Genomic DNA, 20766 nt, shown 5'->3' with positions numbered 1-20766 from the left:
TGAAAATATTATTGCCACCAACGGCAATAATGCTAATCCTTTTCATAGTGATGAAGCTATGAAAGAATAGGTTCTCTTTTCTCAATTCCTCCTCCATGCAATGCCTAAGCATGAAACAAAATTGGGTCCCAATCCACCCACCACACTCGCACGCCCTTTCCATTAAAATTAGTACGTACAACCCCACTACTTATTTCAATCAACTCATACGGAGTTCAATTTGACTAAAATAATGGAGAGATATTGGACCAATGTGTGAATAGCAGATGACTATAATGTACTCTCCTCCTCTACCTCCCTTTATTCCAAACGTATTATTTTCTTTTAGGTATTGTATCTTATTTCTGCAATTATTGAAATCAACTATAATTAACCAAAATAACTTCATTATCGAATTTAATATCTTAGAAAAGATAATACTATATTTATACGTAAAATTATATAGGTGATTGTAATTGGAAAACCAAAAATAAACCATTTAAGGAGCAGTACTATGTTCTCTCCTTTTAATTAATGTAATTCAAACTATTAATTACTAATTAAATCAAAGACAATAAATTAATCTTATATGTTTTTCGATTGTGCACAAAACCCAATCGACCTAATACTGAATGCAAATTCTACATTGATTCCACTTGCACTTTAACAGAGGCTAGTGCTTTCTGAATGTTCTCAAGGGAATAATTTTTTATAGTGGTTCAGTCCCATAAAATAAAAAATAAAAAATAAAAGCTATATAAACTTCAGACCAAAATAGAGTAATTCTAGTTTTAGGGGCCAAAATGGGCAAATGCCTCTTTCACACAAAAAATCCAGCATTTTGCCCCATTTTCCAAACTAATTAGGGACATGCCCTTGTTTTAAAACTTGATTTTCTAAAAATCAAGTTTCAAATGTATAATTCGATTTTTGAAACATCGAGTTATAGCGAACATAGACTTAGAAAAAAAACATTTGTTTTTGGAACTCAAGTTCCATGAACTCGAGTACCATGTAAAGTACTCGAGTTCCATTTGAATTTTTTCATGAAAATCGAGTTCTATGAACTTGAGTACTTCACATGGAATTGAATTTCTTTTTATATTAAATTTTCAGTTTGTTATAACTCGATTGTCCAAAAATCAAGTTTTAAATTGAAACTCGATTTTTAGAAAATTAAGTTTCAAAACAGGGGCATTTCCCTAATTAGTTTGAGAAAGTTGGCAAAATGCTGGATTTTTATTTATTTTTTTTAAAAAAGGGCAAAAGCCCATTTTCTCCTAGTTTTAGGTTCTAAATATTTAGATTTAAATGTTTAGGTTCTAATTTTATTGTATGTTGGGAAACCGAGAACAAGAAAATGTCTAATATAAGATCTTAGTGTCTTAGAAGTGGTTTAGACCTTACTCAAATTGATACAGGTCAAGATTCAAATACATACAAATTGCAGAAAGAAAAATTAAAAAACTGTCAAGCTCGATTGATCAAGAGAGACTTTCGACCAATCAAATTGTGATCTGCAGAATTTTAATTGAAGCCCAACATCCCGCGAAACATTTAGGGTTTGAGTCTAACACTGCAAGGTATAAAAACAAAACCCTAATACATGTTTTTCAAGTCTTGAGAGTTACTCTTGTGAGAACCATGAGACTCCGTAATCTTCTAACTCTACAAGCACGTACCTACATGAGATCAAATCCATATTGCTAGTATTGGTGGAGTAAAGTTGCTGCCAAGTCTTCAACTATCAAGTGTACTGAAGATCAAAGCATGAGTAACTATCTTGGGCCCTACTACTTATTTCATTCAACTCATACGGACTTCATTAGGTACTTATCAACGTTCATTACAATTTTCTAATTTGATCTCAGTAGTTTGCCCATACCTTCCACGTTCAATGTATTTCTTCTTTCTATCACTTTCTTTTCCCCATAGAGTCATGTACAAACCAAGAATGATCAACATAGCTCCTAAGATACTGCAAATGTTTGAAAATAGTAATAAATCAGAATCTACCATTCACATTCCTTTGAAAGAAAAAAGAAAAGGCTTGTAAACCACAAATAATAATAATAATAATAATACAATAAAAAAAAAAAAAAAATCTCAAACAATTGGGGAATTGATCCAAGCAAGTAAATGTATATACCTTCCCAAGTGCAATGCCTCTCTTAAAATTAGTAGTCCCATAATAGCTGTAAGTAGAGTACTCAATGGTCTAAATGCTGTCATGAAAACTGGACCTTTTCTTTGTGAAACCAATGTTTGAAGATAATATGTAATTCCAAATATTGCAACTCCCTATAAAATGTGACATTTACATAACAGCTTAAATTATGTATAAAACTATGTACAATATGTAATTCCATATATTCGAATTCCTTGAAAAATGGGTAATGTTCTAGAACTCACACTATAAATGGGAGCAAGAAGGGTGATGTTCCATGACAACCTCCAAGAGGAAAGTTTATGATCAAAAATTGCTGCCATGATTGTTGAGAGTAACGTGCCTGATAAGCATGTCAATGCTGTAAGAGCTATAGGTGATGGGTACTCCTTAATTGTTTTAGCCTGGATTAATCATCAGACATCAGTTAGTATCATCACAAAAAGTATAAACAATATATGGTTTTATACAATGTTATCCTCTCGCTAATGCAAGCAAGGCAGGGAAACATAAAAATTGCACTGAGAAAAGGTAATCAAGAATGCTTAGGATTTAGGAAATCCCTTGTGTGTGTGTTTGTAAAAAAAAAAAAAAAAAAAAAAAAAAAAACTGTGTAAATCAAAATTTGATTTTTTTTTAAATGCTTTAATCGTTATAAAAGAAAATAAAAATGGTGATAATAGTTTTAGATTTTGGGAATATATGGTTCTTGAAAAATGGTATCAAAACTACTTATATGCGACTTTGGGTATTGTGTGGCTTTCGTTATAGACTTATAGTAGCATATGCCTACCTTCAATTCAAAAGAGTTTCCAAAGTGTAAGTGGGGCATATTGAAGTGGGTAGTGTCTATTACACACTGCCTCTTACATACCACAACATAGAAACATTTCAATCCAAAAAGTTTTGAACTAAAATTTCAATTAAAAAATAGACTAAGTTTTGATTCAGGATTAGACAATGACCTCATAAATAATAAATACTTTAATTAAATATATGACTCTCAACTTATTAAATTTTGAGAACAATTACTCTTAAACATACCTCCTCGTTAAATAAAATGAAAAATAAATAAAAGAAAGAGGAAATAGGCCTATAAAGACTTCCTTACTGCAGGACCTTTCCAATTCAACGATGAAAAATAAAATGAAAGTGTAAAGTTGTAATTTACAACTATGTTTTTGTTGGCTTTAATTCCGTGCCAAAGTTGAAAAAGTGTTTTTGTTGGCTTTAATCTTATGTACCTTGTATTTCATGTGGAATTTATTTGTAAGGGTTGTGTGTGTGAGAGAGAGAGAGAGTGTGTGAAGACTCAAGGCAATTGAAGACTAAAGTTGTTTTCACGGGTATCTCGCGAGTAAGCTTCCTGCTAAGTGAAGCATGTGCCTTGCACATAACTGGAATGCGAAGAGTCAGGACAGAATGGAGACAGCTAGTTTTTGCGAGTGTCTCGCAGGTAAGGTCTTTCCGCGAGATACCCACGAAACATTCTGTTTTGCAGAACTGTCATTTCTGATACACACTATCTATACTTACACTATATATACCCCCATTACCCACATATGTTGAGGAGTTCTTCTGAGAGAAAACCCTAACCACAAACCTTGAGAGTTAGAGATTGTTATACCCATAATTCTCTACACAATTATTTGTGAATTTTCTCAACTCCTACCTCTCCATTTCCATACCATTGAGAGATTGATAGCCCAAATACTTACCACACCTTTCAGAGTGTTTAGTGAGGTTTTGATACTACTGGGAAGCATTGGAAGAAGCCAGGCTTTGGCGGATGCAATCAGGTGTATTGCAGGATCCAAAGAGCTATTCAAGACACGGTTTCGAGAAGCCTTGTTAGAGTAGGAGCTTTGAAGGCTTAGGTGCATCGCGTAGATTAGGTTTGGAGGGTCTCTTGCTAACCCATGTATCCCAACTGATTGTCTAGTGGATCGATTACTGCTTGGAGGGTGGCAGAGAGATTTTATGCTGAGTACTTCAGTTTCCTCTTCGATAACACATCAGCATGTTATCTTGTGTTTGCATTCTTCTTCCCTACTATTTTAGCTTTCATATTACTGTTGTGTTATATTGAATATGTCTTAGAGTAATTTATTTGTTTATCTGCTCGCATTTACTCTATTCCACACTTAGTATAAGTTAGAGTAAAATCTATCGAGCCATAATTTTTAATTTGGGGGTCTAAACAGCTCTTGTGTTTTAACACATTTTTGAGATTTTAGAAAGAATAGCTCATTTATAAGTAAATATATCGTTAAAATCCTTATTAATTTTTCAAAGGGTGACTAGTTTTGTCTTGAGAAAGAGTTTTTTGAAGTCCCACATTGAAATATAAGAAAGAATGCTATGTTGGGTTAAGATAGCTTGAACCCAGTTAATTAATTCAATTACCTAAGTTGATTAATTAAGTTCAATTGCATGAAAATTGTGAAGGTACCAATAAATCACCAAAAATACTAAGTGCAACAGAAAATAAATTGAACATGGTGATTTGTTAACAAATGGGGAAAACCTTGCAAGACAAAAACTCCACCGGGTGATTTTAAAGTCACCACTCTCAAGAATCTACTAATCAACAATCAAGCAGTTACAAATATAAGCAATCTTGCCAACTACCCTTGGTCTGTCACAAAATACCAACCTATAGTTAAACCTTCGCTCCAATACTCAATTGGACTTCATCTTGTAGTAGCCTTCTTTCCCTTGATGCATAAACCTCCAATTTGTGACAAACTCTTTGCACAAATCCCAAGTATGTGACTAACTCTAGCAACTTGAATAGATGTTGTTGGCTGCAAAGTTCCTCACTTCATCAACGATAAAGATTTGGAAGCACTTGGTTACAAAACCCTATGGTGTACAAACGTAATAGCTTCACATAGAGAATATAAGTCTCTTGGTCTTTGTATTCGTATATGACAACCTTTAAAATAAGTCTTATATATATCTACGGTTATGAGAAAAGAAACCCCAAACAAATATACAAGATTGGGCTGAATTTCAGATCCAAAAAATCTGAAATCGTAATTCTTAATAGATCGAGCTACTGTCGAGTTATCTATCGAGCTTCACATTAAGTCTCAATAGCAGACATCTGGCGAGCTATCTGTCGAGACTTAATGAACAGCTTTTCTTAACTTGTTTCTTGGACTAATCTTCATGTCTTTAATACTTGACTTGAACAACATGTTTCTTGAAGTACTAAACCCATCTTAGATCTTCCCAATTACAAGTAAAGTGTATTTTGTTCAAGGATTAGCTAATTACAACAAAATATGACCCTAACATGCAATATGGAACAGGTTTGGGTCCAATGTACAAGAACACTCAACATTATTATTAATAATATATTTTTTTTAATGATTGGAACCTTGTACAGATTTAAAAACAATAGTGATAGGATGCCAATGATTTAGAATGTGAAGTGCGATTAATTTGGATTGTAACAATGTGTGCATTCAAATGTTGGGACTCACATTAGACATGTATTAAGTTTTTTTATTTATTTATGGGAAGACTACTAATATTATTCAAAATGAGAAGCAATAATTATATCTCGAAAAAGAACTTGTTCTAAGAAACAAGGACTCTCTTCAATCTAAACAAAGAAATCAACAATGCTTAAGCATATTTTACTAGTAAATAGGCAGATCTATTACCTTGCCTATGAAGTTGACAGGATTAAACACACAACAAACTTACCCAATGAAATCAAATAACCCAATTCAAGTTTAATAGTTTCGATTAGTTTTGTTGATACAATACACCAAGATCCCTTTAGACAAGTCTCATTGCACTAGGTATTGAAAACATCCCCACGAATCTAACCCTAAATTGGCTTAGCTATCCTGTAATTCTAAAGTCCTATAACTAGTTTCATGTAGCCAAAGTGGCCTTCATAGATATCGAGGATCATTGTTGTGGGAAGCCAACCTGATGGCCATAATGGTCTTTAGAGTTTTGCTATTTTTACTTCAATGTCAATGAGATTGAAATGGAAAGGTTTTTCCCCAATCTCTTCTTTCAAACTCTTATTTCTCTCACAACCTTCAATCATTCCATCAAGCCCACTCTTTCTCTTCAGATTCACTTCCCCCTCACCCCACCCTCCTCCCTCTCTTCTTTGTTGTCATCATCAACATTGAAAGATAGTGAAATCAGTTGTATTTGAGTGCTAAATTAAAATTGAAGTTTGGTTGATAACCTGAGCTTTTTTTCTTTTTTTTTTATCATTTTTGAGTTGCTAACTTCCTAGCCTAACATGATCGGGTTGTGTGGCAATATATCCCAAACCCAAATAAATTTGTGAACACCCTTATGAGTCGATTTAGATTATTTAAGTGATTACAAGGTGAAAGCTTGGATTTGTGCTAAAATACAAGAGCTTGTTCAGACCTCCAATTAAAAAATATGACTAGATTGCTTTTACTCTAACTTAGACTAAGTGCGGAACAAGAGTACATAAGTGCGATGAACCGATAACACTACCCCAAGCCATATTCATCCTTCACCAAAAATAAAATGAAAGCTTAAAGAGTAGGGAAGATAGATGCAAACATAAGATAACACTGAGACGTGTTATCGAAGAGAAAACTGAAGAACTTGGCGAAAAACCTCTCTGTGACCCTCTAATTCGAAATCGATCCACTAGAGAATAAAGTTGGAGTACACGAATAACAAAAGACCCTTCGAGCCTAGTCTACCCAATGTACTTGAGTCCTCCAAGCTCCTGCTACCAATTGACTTCTATGAGCCTTGTCTTCTCTAACTTTCCAGATTCCGCAATTCAGCCTGATTGCATCTGCCAATGAATGGTTCCTTCCAATGCTTCCCAGTAGCACCAAAATCTCATTTTACACTCAATATGGGTATGGTAAGTGTTTGGGCTAGAAACCTCTCAAAGATCTAGGGATGGAGAGGTAGGTGTTGAGGAAAACTACAAGGAAATGTGTAAATAATTATGGGTATAACAATCTCTAACTCTCAAGTGTATTTTATAGGGTTTTCTCTCTAAAAAGCACTCCTTACGCTTTGTGGGTAATGAGGGTATATATAATGTGGGTAAAGACTTGATAAAGCAAAACACAACTTTTTGCCAAACAGAGACTTTTGCGAGTCCTTCTTGGGTTGGCCTTACCCGTGAAACAGTCGTGAAAATGATAGCCTAGCACGACTCTTCATCTTCCAGCCATGTGCTCTACACCTGGCCGTTTCGCAGGTTGCTTCTTGCGAGCTACTCGCGAGCCAGTCATGAAATCCACTTGTTTATCTTTTGAAGCTTGATTCTTCACCGATCTCTCACACTCATCCCTTACAATTAAACCCACATACATATAGGAAAAATTATTGAAAAAATTACAATCAAATTTGGCACGGAATTAAAGCCAACACAACATAGTTAGAAATCACAACTTTACACAAGGAACTTGAAAGCTCAATAGTATAAAACACTATAGCTTATTTAGACCCTCAATTTTAAACTTATGGCTAAATTGGCTTTACTCTACTTAACTAAGTGCGAAATAAGAGTAAATGAAACATAATAAACTAGAACTATTCTCTAGTGCATAAACATAAACAATAAACAGTAAATGTAAAGTACAAAGAGTAAGGGAAAGGAGATGCAAACACGAGATAGCACTGAGATGTGCTGTCGAAGAGGAAACCAACATACTCGGCAAAGTACCTCTCTGAGAACAACCAAGTCGAATGATCCACTAGTGAATAAAGTTGGAGTACAAGGATATCAAAAAGACCCTCCAAGCCTAATCTACTCAATTTAATTGAACCCTCCAAGTTTCAACTTCCAACGGACTTCACCGAGTCATGTCTTCACTAGTTATCCCCACAATTAGCTCCAAATTGCATCTGCCAATCAATGGCTTCTTTCAATGCTATCACTAGTTATCACCATGGGTAATGAGGGCTTATATAGTGTAGGTAAAGAAGTGAGGAAAGCACACTTGGAAATCATCTAGGCAATAAGTTTAGTTGGTCATTTGTGAGTTGTTCCAGTAGAAAAATGACTCGTGAAATGCTTCCTAGTAGTTGACTATTCAGCTTCCAACATGTGCTTCTCACATGGCCTTCTGTGGGTTGTCCACTCGTGAGCAAGTCGCGCACTTCACTATTCTTCACAAATTTTCACCAAACTCTCACACTCAACCCTTACATTAAATCTCACAAACATACAGGGAAATGTTTTACTAAATAGAATCAAATTTGACACGGAATTAAAACCAACAAAACATACTTGAAAATCATAACTTTACAGAACTCTAATTGTAATTAGTCTTTTTTGGGTGTCACATAGATGGGTCTAGCATCTTCTTAGATTTGTGTGTGTTTTGCCTTTGTTGGGGGGACCGCAATTTTACTCTACAACCATTCTAAAAACAAGCCCGCAATGTGTGACATCGAAGACCATAAAAGATTATAGTGTGTCTTCCTCATCACCAATTGGCTTTGTGATGAAATGGCACAGCTCACGGTCCGACAGTCTTGTTTATTTTTTATCTTCATTTTCTGTGCTCCGTTCCAATAACTTTAAAGGGTAGAAAACAATAAACCCTAACATAGTAGATAACAAGAAAGCTATTTTAATTGCTGGATAATGATTTTTGGTCACCTGTAAGATGTAGAATGCTGAGTAAGAAAGGTTTGAAATGACAAGCATGAAGGATCCCTTTAGCCAATTTTGGTCCAAGGATGCTTTTGAAGTGAAGGTTTGATGCGAGTGTTGGGTAGGCAGTAGTGAAACCACAACGATACCCTTGTATAGCGTCATTAGTGTAGCACCAGCAAATGCAACAACTGTTCCGACTATCTTTGCTTGCGCACCACGTTGGGAAATGTCTAATTTCTCCATCCTGAATTCATAAAAATTAAGCATAACTTCTTTAAATGAGTTATTCCATTGTCTCTGACTGTGAGTGATATATTATAGACCCGAGGGTCCAAGAGTCCACTATATATATTATGTAGCCCAAATGCTAATTGTTTTACCTGCACTGGATCCCTAACCTTACTAAATTTACTTAATAGTCAGTTTAGGGTATTCTTCACAACAAAGCAGTATCTCACACAAAGGAGATAGATAAAAGTGATTGATCCATACCTGCACAAGATTGCTAAGAGAAAGGTAATCGATGGAAGTAAGTTGCCTGTAACGGCTGTAAAAGTTGATGATGTGTATTCAAGTCCGGCATAGTACAGTGTCGTGGCTAACACAGATCTAAATTATTAACAAAGAAAGTCCAGAGTTAGTTAGGAATTAACTTGGCATGAATAATAATACATGCACAAATTATTTTACAACATTTTTACAAATTATCGTTGTGGCTAATTTCATACTAGTTCTCATAACATTTTTTTTTTCCATTACCAATAATTACTTACCACGAAAACAATTTGTAAATTTTTATATAAAAAGGGTTGCATCACAAGCGTTTTCCGTTTGGCATTGGGTAATACTTAGAAACAATACCTTCTTTTTAATAAGTTAGATTACAAAACTTTGTTATAAGAACCAATAAAGTAAAAATAATGTTACGTTTTGTGAATACGGTTAAATTCAATATGGTTATATGTTTGACTACAATGAAAATTAAACCTAATGTATTGCTTACTTAAATTTTACCCATTGCCATTTGAAAGAAAAGTAGACTTGGACACTGAATGACTCATTTGTAGACAATTTACTCACCCTAGTAAACCCATGAAAAAGATATTGCGCAAGATTGGAATGCTAATTTTGTTGTGATTATCCCTGTCAAAGAAATTTTAAATGGTTAGTAGAAATTCAAGCGTATTTTGTCTTTAAATTTGCATTTCACTGAAAAAGTGAAATTCTGTTCAAATAAATTACAACTAATTTAAATATTTGTATGATCAAATTTCAAATAAATTTAACTATGTTTTCGTGAGTTAGATCGAAATAATACACACTTTATCAGTTTTAGAATAAGTTGGTTACATGTGAATCTTTTCAAGAAATGCTTAATTTTGAGCACATACGTTATTTATATTTAAAATCTTCTTTTGATAAATTGTTATCAATAATTTTCAATAGAAAGACAATGGTTCAAATATATTTGTTTTAGTTTTAGCATAATAAGTTGGAAATTTTATTTATATTACTGAAGACATCAATTGGAACATACTATGAACACTACAACTATTTATAGTCACTTTACTCATTGTCTTTTCTATTTTCTGTAATTAGAGCTAAATATAATTATAATTTTTTAAATGTTTATTTTATTTAGTTTTACATTTATTGGTTGAGAATTCATGCCGTTTTACAAACAATTGCAACTTATAAATCACATTCTTTCGTTGTGTTATTAATCCCAACGACACAACTTAGACTTTGCTAGTTAGGACGAAAGAAATTAGTTTTTTTTTTTTTTTTAATTTAAATATTTGCTAAAAAAAATTATTGTAAATTAAAATTACAAATAATTTCTGTCATGCTCTTATTTTATCTTTCCATTATAGAATTTGAAGGGAGAGAATGAAGGATGGAAAGGGAATACAAGTAAATATATATACACACACACAATGGCGTAGTTAGAAATTTTTATTTGGGGGGCCCAAATTGCGACACTAATATATCTCTCAAGACAAACCCTCCCTCCCTCCCCCCCACACCCCCCACCAAAAAAAAAAAAACACAAGTGCGCGCGCACACATACACATACATTTATATATATATATATATATATATATATAGACACACACGCACATGCTTTTTTCTTTTATATACACACTTTTTTATTTTATAAGTTATATATATATACACACCCAAAAAAAAGAGCTTAGTATTTTCAATCAAAATTATATTTGATGGCGATCTTTCATAGAATAAAATTCGATTTTTCCATTTTTATTGTGAAATTCCAAAAAAATTTCATTTTAAATACAAATTATCAAATTTTATAGTAAAGTAAGTAAAAAATCTTTCAATTCAACTAATGAAATTCTCAAAAATAAAAATAATCCAGAACTTGAAGGAATAAGTTAGGCTCCAAACATATTTGAAACTATCTTGTTTTAACTCATTATGTGGCAACTAAAGACACATTTCATGTGCAATTTTAGTGACAAGATTTTTTTAATGAATCAATAACTTGTTAATCGCCATATAACGGGTTGAAAAAGATAGATTCAGACATGTTTGATACCAAACTTTATCAAATATTTAACAAATATAAGAGCACATTTTACAATAAAAAATAAAATTGTGAAAAATAAAATTATATCTCTATAACTATTAAACAATTTTTTTTTTTTTTTTTTAAAGAGCATCATTGGACTAATTCAAATATTTGGGGGAGCCAACTTTTATTTTTGTAGACTAAATTTTGAAAACATTAAAATAATTATATATATATAAAGTCCAAAAGCATGTAGATTTGGTATCTTTTTAGGATAGACACCATTATAGTGGGTGGGAAAGATACCCCTATCTTTCACATAATGGTGTCTCTTAAATGGTATCTTATACTCCATATCTTCTACTTTTAAAGCATAGATGCCTCTATTAACGGCTAAGAATTAGTTTTTTATGAAGCCAACAAGTACCTCTTGTATCTACTCCACGTAAAGAATTTCTCACAGCATGTTAGACCCATTAATATATATATATATATATATATATATATATAAAGGATTTATATTATGTGCATTCTATAGGTTATAGATGTAAAGCTCATACTAAAGATGCGCGGTGGTACACTACACATTTTCTATATTTATAACTTGAGTATAAAATTTTGTGTTAAAAGAATATTATTTACTATCATTCATAAATTCATCTTATGTAGATAAATTTAGTGAACGTTTGGATACAGCTGAAATTTTTTTCAGCTGTGTCCAGAGTCTGGCAGTTGGTCCCATGCACGAGACCCACAAACCTCTTTTTTCAATAAAACTTTCATTAAAAATAGATCCCACAACACTATTCACACATTTAAAAATTATTTTGGTACAATGTTTTCAATTTTTAGTAATAAGTGGTATCCAAACAGAACTCTTAGAAGTTCAAAAAAACAAGAAATTCAAAATACTTTGCCAAAACCCAAGAGCTTCATATTTATTTTCTTGTGTCATGTCTATGATATAATGAGCCAGAATCCATGGAAGTTGTTAATTGCAGAATTTGTAAGAAGCTAACAAGGTTATAAAGACATGCACGAAAATATTTTATAAGAAAAAAACAAAACGAAGATTGGCGCCAATAATAATAAGAAATGACCGCCAAAAGAAGGGAAAAATTGGAAGGAAACCTTTCATAGAGAAGTGCAAGAACACCAGTAGTTAGAGCTCCAAAAGCTTGTCCATAGGGCACTAGCACATATCGACTGAAGCCTTTCTCTAAAGAGACCTTGACAACTATGATCAATCCAGCGAAGAAGAAATTGGCAATTATGCAGAGAATATATGGTGCCAATACATCAATTAATCTCTCTCTTTTTCTGCTTTCACTTCCAACTCTTGCACTCTCTTCCTGTTCTTCCATCTTTAACTCCAAATTCACTTGCTCCTAAAGCTATAACTACACTCTTTTTAAATCATAGTGGAGATAACTGTAGAACGAATTATGGAATATATATGTGTGTGTGGAAAGAGAAAATTCTCAACCTATCACAAACTGACACATCATACTACCAAGTCCATAAAATACGGCCAATTACAGAGCGCCACATACTGCTGCTAGGTTTTGCAATCACTATTCAGAAACCAACAAAAATTTGTCAAGTGTCGTTGAAATAAAGACATAAAAAGAATGCAAAAACCAATCACACATTAGTGCGTGTAAGCAATGACATAAGCAACTCGGCGTGTGTAAGCAATGACATATGCAGTCCAATCAGGTGCTGACATGTGTCACCTTGAAAATCAAGACATTTCGGCCAATCAAAAGATGCCATGTGTCTTGGAGAAAAAGTCTTAAAACTCCTCCAATTAAACTGTGATACATGTCACCAATCAGACTTCGCCATGTGTTGCTCACCCACCTCCAATCTCCCATAAATAGAAGCCTTCCTAATTTATTTCAACACACCAAGACATCTTGGGAGAGATCTTGAAAGACACTGAGACATCTAGAGCACAAGCAGCATCAAAGAAGATTCAGAAGTACTGATAGGCCACAAATTGAATGACCCCTTGTGATAGAAATTAATTAATTAATTAGCCAAGTTATTAATTAATCAATTTATCATGCAAAGCGTGGTAGCACAAACAAATCACCAATAGACTAAATATGCAGCGGAAAATAAATAATACGGTGATTTGTTTACGAATGAGGAAAACCTAACGGTAAAAACCCCCACCGAGTGATTTTCAGATTACCACTTCCGAAACTCCACTATTATCACAACAAGCGGTTACAAGTAAAGGAATCCAAGTACCTTATCTACCTACAGTTGAACCCTTACCCCAATACCCAATTGGACTTGTTCTGTAGTGACAGTTTCCCTTTCAGATGCACGACTCCCAGTACGTGACTAACTAATTGTGCGGATCCCAGTATGTGACTTCAATCACCAACTAAAAAGGTTGTTGGTTGCAAAGTTCTTCAGTTCATCCAAACAATGAAGATCAAGAAGATGCTTGGTCACAAAACCCTACGGTGCACATACACAACAACTTCTTCAAGAGAAAGAGATGAACTAGGGTAAGAACTTCGTCTCCTGTCACAATTTGCTTAAACAGAGTTTGGTCAAATCTTGTGCAACTTGTGAACACTTTAACGGCCCTTAAACTGATCCTTTTATATGTCTAGGTTTATGAGAAAAGAATGCCCAAAGACATATTCACGGATCCCAAGAAAATCATATTGAAATTCTAAAAATCTTAAATCTCGACAGATAGCAGGTGTCGAGCAGGTGTCGAGCACACTAAATGAAGAACAGCTTCCTTAAGCTCGATAGATGCAGCTGTCGACCAGCTGTCGAGCTTTAATGTTTTTGCACTCTGAACTTGTTTTCTTGAACAGACTTGAAAGTTTCAATACTTGATCTTGAAACAAAGTTTCTTGAAGTATTTAAAACATCCTAAATCTACCCAAATACAAGTAAAGTGTGTTTTGTCAAAGGATAAGCCAATTACATAAAATCATGACATATCTCTTTGGGGATGCGAAGCCAATATGTATTCTTGTCATCAGCCAATCGCTCGACCATTCATTTAACTAAGCTATTTTTAGAAATTGGAATAGTTTCTTGCTATATGAGGTTTTAGAATATGTTGGTCGCATCTGAATCTTTTCAAGCAACACCTTATAAGTGAAAGCTTTGTTCAAATATATTCCAACAAATTGAAAGATCATATTTTATACGGATTCCACTATTTTCGTGAGTAATATCAAAATAAGATACCCTTACAAGTTTTGGAATTGTTGGTTGACAAGATATTAGTTGTATCATTAGCAATTAGTTGTTTTTTAATTTAAATTTTTATTAAAAATAATTTTTTGGGAAAAAACTTGGCTGAAAACCTAACCAATGGCTACAACTCCCACTAAAAATATTAAAATGGATTCATATTTTGAAAATCCAATAGTTGGATTACATATACTTTATGTCCTTAACACAAATGTCAAATTACATGCCAATTAAATGTTATTTAATATTCTAATCATAAACTTATTTTTATGCATAAGTTTAAACTACAAAAATTTGCAATTTAATCATTTGATTGATGACATAAATATTGATATTTGATCTATGAAAATTTTGCAAGCACAGAGGATTTAAGAAGAAAAGGTAATCCGACTATTAACTGCAAACTTCTTTCTAGTCAAATTTTGTCTAATTTTTAGTCATACTCTTATTTATCTTTTGATTATAAAATTTGTAGGGAGAGAACTCACGAAGAGGCGAAATATCCTTGAGCCCACCAAATTAGAAGTCCAAAAATAGCTGGATTGCGTATCTCCCCCATTAATAATGATTTCTCTTCAATCATTCTGTATCTGCTATCTATAAAGCATGGACGGGTGGACCTATAAAAGGCCAAGAATTAAGTGCCTATATGGAGACGATAGTTATCTCCTACACCACTGCCCATTCAGTTCATTTATGAATAAATACTTTGACATAACTTATATATTTGTTAATGTATGATTTGGTTATATTATTTACATATGAGTCAACTATTTGTACTTAATAAAAAGTAATTCAACCACCCTTTCTCTTGTGTCTAAGTTGTGTCAAACTGAAAGTGCTTGGGAAAGTAGCGCAGTGTGAGTTCAAATTATCAAAGTCATTGCATATATATTATGTAAATATTTCTAACCGTTTAATTTTATTTTTTTTGAAGTAGTTTTTTCTTGCATCTACTCTATAGAACAGGCCTCTATAAGTGTTAGAACGGGATACAAGGACGTGGCATAACTCCCCACACGTGTTACACACTTGTCCAAGGACATCAAAGTAATAATTTTGCACGTCAGACGGGCTCAATCATACACAAATCAACACATGAACTATTAGAAGACGCTTTCTTGCATTTTTTTAAGCTTTTGAAAATCTTTTTTTGCAATTTTTTGATGATTAGTGAGGAATGAGGACTTGAATACTCTCCTAATTCAAGTGCGACCTACATTTTACTATGGCAAAGAGTAAATTCTTTTTGTTGTTGATGTTCATCGAAGATAACGGATGTCCAACATTTTTGCTATGCTCTTTATACATTAAGGATTATGTTAACGGATGCTCTTAAAGTAATTACTAATAAATCATAATAGAAAAATTTTATCACAACTTTCATGGGAAATATAAAAAGCGATCAAAAATATTTATTGTTTTATCATTTTCCCAATAAAATGTTTCTAAAAATAGCCCTTAAACCAATGCGCATTAGTTAACATTTCCCATTAATAAGTTATGGATAGCATTATTTCACTGGGTAAAACTTAGGTACAGTAACTTAGATTCTCTACTTAAAATTTTGACATCTGTCCAATTTAACAACCCAAACAAACGGCGTTAAAACTAAAAATTCTTTTTCTTTCCCTTCTTCCTTCTTTTTTCCTATACTGCAACTGCAAGAGAACCCATGACTTCAAATCTTTCAAATGGTAGGATCTATGCCTTTCACTAAACTCATAAATCACTCAACTCATAGTCACTTGTTGAATACAATAAAATCTATCCTAACACAAACTCTTGAAAACTTTGCAAGAAGAGAGTTCATGGCAAGAAGACTTTGACAACCTGTATTTCTGAAACACTTTAAACAAAACTCATCACAGCAACTTAGTGTGAAACAGAAATAAAAGATTGCATACAATATATAAGAATCATGTGCATAAAGAGAGAAAAGAAACAACACATGTAAAGATAGGTGAAAGAACTGTAATAACAACCTCATTATATATATAACATCATAAATACAAGGTTTGTTATCACAATGTAAGAACAATGTATCTCTAAAAGAAGAAAAAAAAAATATACATAAGTCCTCACTACATCCCTAAAAAATAGACACTCCTCCTAACAAAAATCTCCTATACTAACTCTACTCCTATGTATATGACTACTCTCATATCAAAACTACTCCCCATTTTTGTCACGAGTGACAAAGGGTAAGTAAATCAAGTAGACATCTCATCATCACTGGGCAAGCTAGCATCCTCATCCTCGTCGTCGGAGTCACCATCATTGTCCCCATCCTCAAATGCCTCTAGAGAAGGAGAGGGAGACTCCAAGAAGCCACCAAGGCGAGCCTACCGTCTAGCAATACGGTCGACACGGGTCTTCACTTAACACAACTCATTACTGAGTGTGTCAAGGCAAGCATCTATGCGTTGCAGCTGTGCCATGACTGCCTCGAGGGTTACACCACCCACCGATGAAGAAGGTGCGAATGTGGAAAGAGCAGAAGAAGCTGGTGGAGCTGCTATCTATGTCTGTGGCCACTTCAGTCGAAGCTGGGCCTCACTCCGTTTTACGGTAGCCATATCTATGGTACACATGATCGAGAAATGAGGAGACGCGGGATAAAAGACAAAAAAGTGGCGAAGGATCTGCATAATAGCCGAAAGAAAAATGAGCTTATCATAGGTCGCTGTATCCCTATAGACATCTATGAGGGATAAGATGAAGTGAAAGGGAAAATCAATAGAAAATCCCTCAAGAAGGGATTACAAAAATCAAGCACGAGGCTCTGTGATGGAGTTATAGTGAGACAATGGATGGAGAATGAATGTCATCACCATATTAAGGAATCTCGGACCTATTGCAAAGCCCAAGCAAGGGATGTTTTGACGGTCACCCCAAGATGAAGGTGTCTCATAAAATGGAGACGAGAGTTCATCTTTGGACACAGTCCTTAGATGATCGTAGCTAGGGTAGTCAGGATGCACTACCCTAGGAATGTGTAGCACCTCAAATACAATATCCAGAGTAGCTACGATGTGTGTACCTCAAACTTGAGTAATAAAATGAGGTACTGAAGTATCAAATCCGTGTATATTGGAGTAAAACTCCTGTATAATCACAGAACGACTTGGTGTTCTGAATGAATGCCTCGTTGTGAAAAGTTCTCCTAGAAGTCTAACTTGGAGAGAAAGAAACATACAGAAAAGCAACAACACAAATCAATATCAAAATAAAGAAAAATGAAGGTATGTATGCATGAACATATGACATGTAAACTTAAAAACATCATGGGCTTAGCCTAATCCAGACCTACCAGCACACATCATTGCAACAAAGTAAACACACATCTAAAATATTCATGACTCATTTAAATAAAAACCCGTCCCAAAAATTTCACAAAAAGTCCAAAATTTTTGAAAAACCCCAAAGTTTATCAAAAAATCCCAAAAGTTAGGTCAAAAACATGAAATACATGAAAAAGTGAAAGAAGGGAGATCTTACCAGAAGAAGAAAGACCAATCTAGGCCTAAAATCTCTTGGGAATGAAGTTTGGAGTTAGAGAGAGGTGATTAGGAAGGTGAGACGACATTTTCTATCGAGAGATATCAAGCAGAAATGAAGAAAACATTGCACGGACCCTATTTGTAGGAACTATAGTTTCTCGATGGATCGAGAGGTATCGAGATTTGTCGAGAATAAAAACATGAGAAATAGCTATCGAGGATATGTTGAGAGGTGTCCACAACAAAAGGGGCTCAATGGATCAAGAAGCTATCGAGCATCTAGAAAGTTCCTCGATGGATCGAGTAGCTATCGAGAAACTATCGAGAATGCGATAAAAGAAGCTGAAGGGGCTTGATAGATAGCTTAGCTGTCGAGAGGTGTCTAGAAGCTGTTCAGATTGCTTTAAAATAGCTTTTCAAAGAAGAGAAAAACACAGACATGAATGCAATCAAACATGCTACTCAACCAAAGATCCAGCCAACATTTTAAGATCTCAAAATCATCTCTCAACAAGAAAAATGTCAAGCACAACGATCCAAAACACACACACACACACACTAAACAAGTCTAACCAATTTTATATTTCAAAAACAAGTTAAGACAGTTTAGTGAGCATACATTAACACATATTCCTTATGATGACCAAATTACATTGTACCTGAACATGTATCAAAAGTAGCAAAGAATATTGTATGTCATGTGTGAAAAATATCGCAAGACTGCATACGTGTCTACATGTTATGACGATTTGAGATATGAGAAAATCACTTTAACTCACACACAATCATAACTGTTTGATGGGAACTATTACCTTCGAGATATATTCTATAACTCCCACATCTCCTAGAAGACACGCTTGCAATCATATATAAAGCATTTTGATTCTTTTTGCTTTTTATTTTTCTTTGCATATCTTTCTTTTAAGCAAACCATGCATGGGCATATAAGAGATATAAAATAAATACCCAATGATGTTAAGCATTTGACATTCCACTTTTGCTATGCTGAAGTATACAAATGTCATTTCATGATTGGTGGGCAACAGTGGTGAGATGGTTTACGCATTTCTTTTAGTTAATCTTACTTATCACAAACATGAGCCACAATACTCACTTGTTTAGTTGTGCATAGAGATGCTCATCTAAGGTACAAAAAATACAAAGTTTAGAAAACTTTGTTTCAATGGCCATCCAAGGTATACAAGTACCAATGTACACAAACACAAATTGTTTTTGTATTTTTCTGATTTTTCAATTTTTATTTTTATTTTTATGAAAAAAAAAAATCAAAATTAAAAATAAATATACAAAACCATGTTAAACAAAGTAATGCATAAAACTAGACTGACTAAAAACAAGAAAGCAAAACACACAAGTAATTCAAAATCAAAAACAAGAAGGGGAGAGAGAGAAAAAGTGACTAAATCACTTGGAGCCTTTTTCCTTCCATACCTTAGAAGAACCTTTCCATTTAGCAAACCCTTAATTTGGCATTGAAGGGGAAGAATTGAAACCGTTCAAGTTCGAAAGGAACATGAGGGCTTTGAGAAGATTTCCAAGAGGAGCAAAAGAGGATGAAAATTTATTCTGGTTTCCTGATGAGATCATAATGTTGCTCTGTTGAGTGGCTAACCACTTGTAGCATTAGGTTGAGTATGTCCAGCAGCTCCACAGTGATGACAAAGATGCTGCTTCTTCTGTTTAGGCTATTAAGTGTTTCCTTTCTTAGCCCTAGGGTTTTTGATCTCTTTCTTATCCTACTTAGGGGGTGCTCCTAAGATAGATTTACCCTTGTCTATATTCTCACTTGCTAACACATTTTGCACATCATTATTTTTCGACATTATTACTAGGAGGAACAAAAACAGTAGTCCTAGTAGAAGCAATACTAGGAGAAGATAAATCATACCCTAAACCGGTTCGATCGGAAGTAGATTTCTGAAGACTAAGCATCTCATCAAGCTTTGCACTTGAAATCCTTTTCAACTGAGCTCTGACTTAGAACAATTCTACCTCAAGCTTCTTGGTCTTCTCAGCCAAGAAATTATTCTCAAATCTCAGTGCTCCAATGGTCTTATTGGCTTTATCAAACTTTGTGGAAATTTCTTCTCATTCAAGCTTACTTCACTAAGCTTGTTGGTGGCCACCCTTACAACTTCTTATGTTTTTCGAAGACCTTATATAATTTTGCATAGGCTGTGTGGATGTCATCTTGTTCATCCATCTTCTCAAATTTAGACTTCACCAAGCCTTCTTTTTCATCCACATCTTCAACAATCCCTTTAGTAGGATTTACAGTGGTAGTGAAGGCATTTAGGATTCCATCATCCTTATTGTTGAAGTCATCTTCAGGCTCGGTATTGCTCAAAGTAGCAGCAAATGTCTTGCTCTTCCCAATGGTCTTGAGATATGTAGGGCACTCTTGTTTCATGTGTCCGAAGCCTTGACATCCAAAGCATTTTGGTCCTAAGGGAATAGTGTATTGAACGCCATCCCTCGCATCCTTCTTTCCTTTGTCTTGATTCATGAACTAAGATGAGCTAGACTGCTTGCGATCTTTATCAAATCCTTTAGCATTGGCATTCTTCATAAATTTTTTGAACTGCCTCATGATATAGGATTTCATCTTAGAATCTTCATCGTCTGAAGACTCATCTGTGTCACTGCTCTTGGCCTTCAATGCCATGCTTTTCCCTTACTAGATTTCCCT

At 34.1% G+C, this 20766-nt stretch overlaps 1 protein-coding gene across 1 annotated transcript; it reads right to left on the bottom strand.

The window, feature by feature from the left end:
- Window positions 1–1486: 1486 nt before the first annotated feature.
- Window positions 1487–12712, bottom strand: LOC115987988 (WAT1-related protein At5g07050-like). The gene is made up of 7 exons (XM_031111609.1): window positions 12451–12712; window positions 9867–9929; window positions 9279–9395; window positions 8790–9030; window positions 2392–2550; window positions 2129–2280; window positions 1487–1957 (listed from the first exon to the last, which is right to left on the bottom strand). Exons 1-7 carry the CDS (start codon window positions 12681–12683, stop codon window positions 1816–1818), a joined length of 1107 nt encoding a protein of 368 aa, XP_030967469.1. The 5' UTR covers window positions 12684–12712; the 3' UTR covers window positions 1487–1815.
- Between the last annotated feature and the right edge of the window lie 8054 nt (window positions 12713–20766).

The sequence above is a fragment of the Quercus lobata genome, chromosome 4 (genome assembly GCF_001633185.2).
Source record: "Quercus lobata isolate SW786 chromosome 4, ValleyOak3.0 Primary Assembly, whole genome shotgun sequence".
In the NCBI taxonomy this organism is placed as follows: Eukaryota; Viridiplantae; Streptophyta; class Magnoliopsida; order Fagales; family Fagaceae; genus Quercus; species Quercus lobata.
Note: the sequence above shows the minus strand (reverse complement) of the source record. Positions and strands in the feature narration are given on the sequence as shown.

Coding starts and splice junctions, on each gene's coding strand:
- LOC115987988 (XM_031111609.1), bottom strand. CDS start 12,683: ATGGAAGAACAGGAAGAGAGTGCAAGAGTTGGAAGTGAAAGCAGAAAA. Junction 2,281..2,391: donor TTCTTGCTCCCATTTATAGT/GTGAGTTCTAGA, acceptor CACATTTTATAG/GGAGTTGCAATATTTGGAAT. Junction 1,958..2,128: donor GAGGCATTGCACTTGGGAAG/GTATATACATTT, acceptor AAACATTTGCAG/TATCTTAGGAGCTATGTTGA.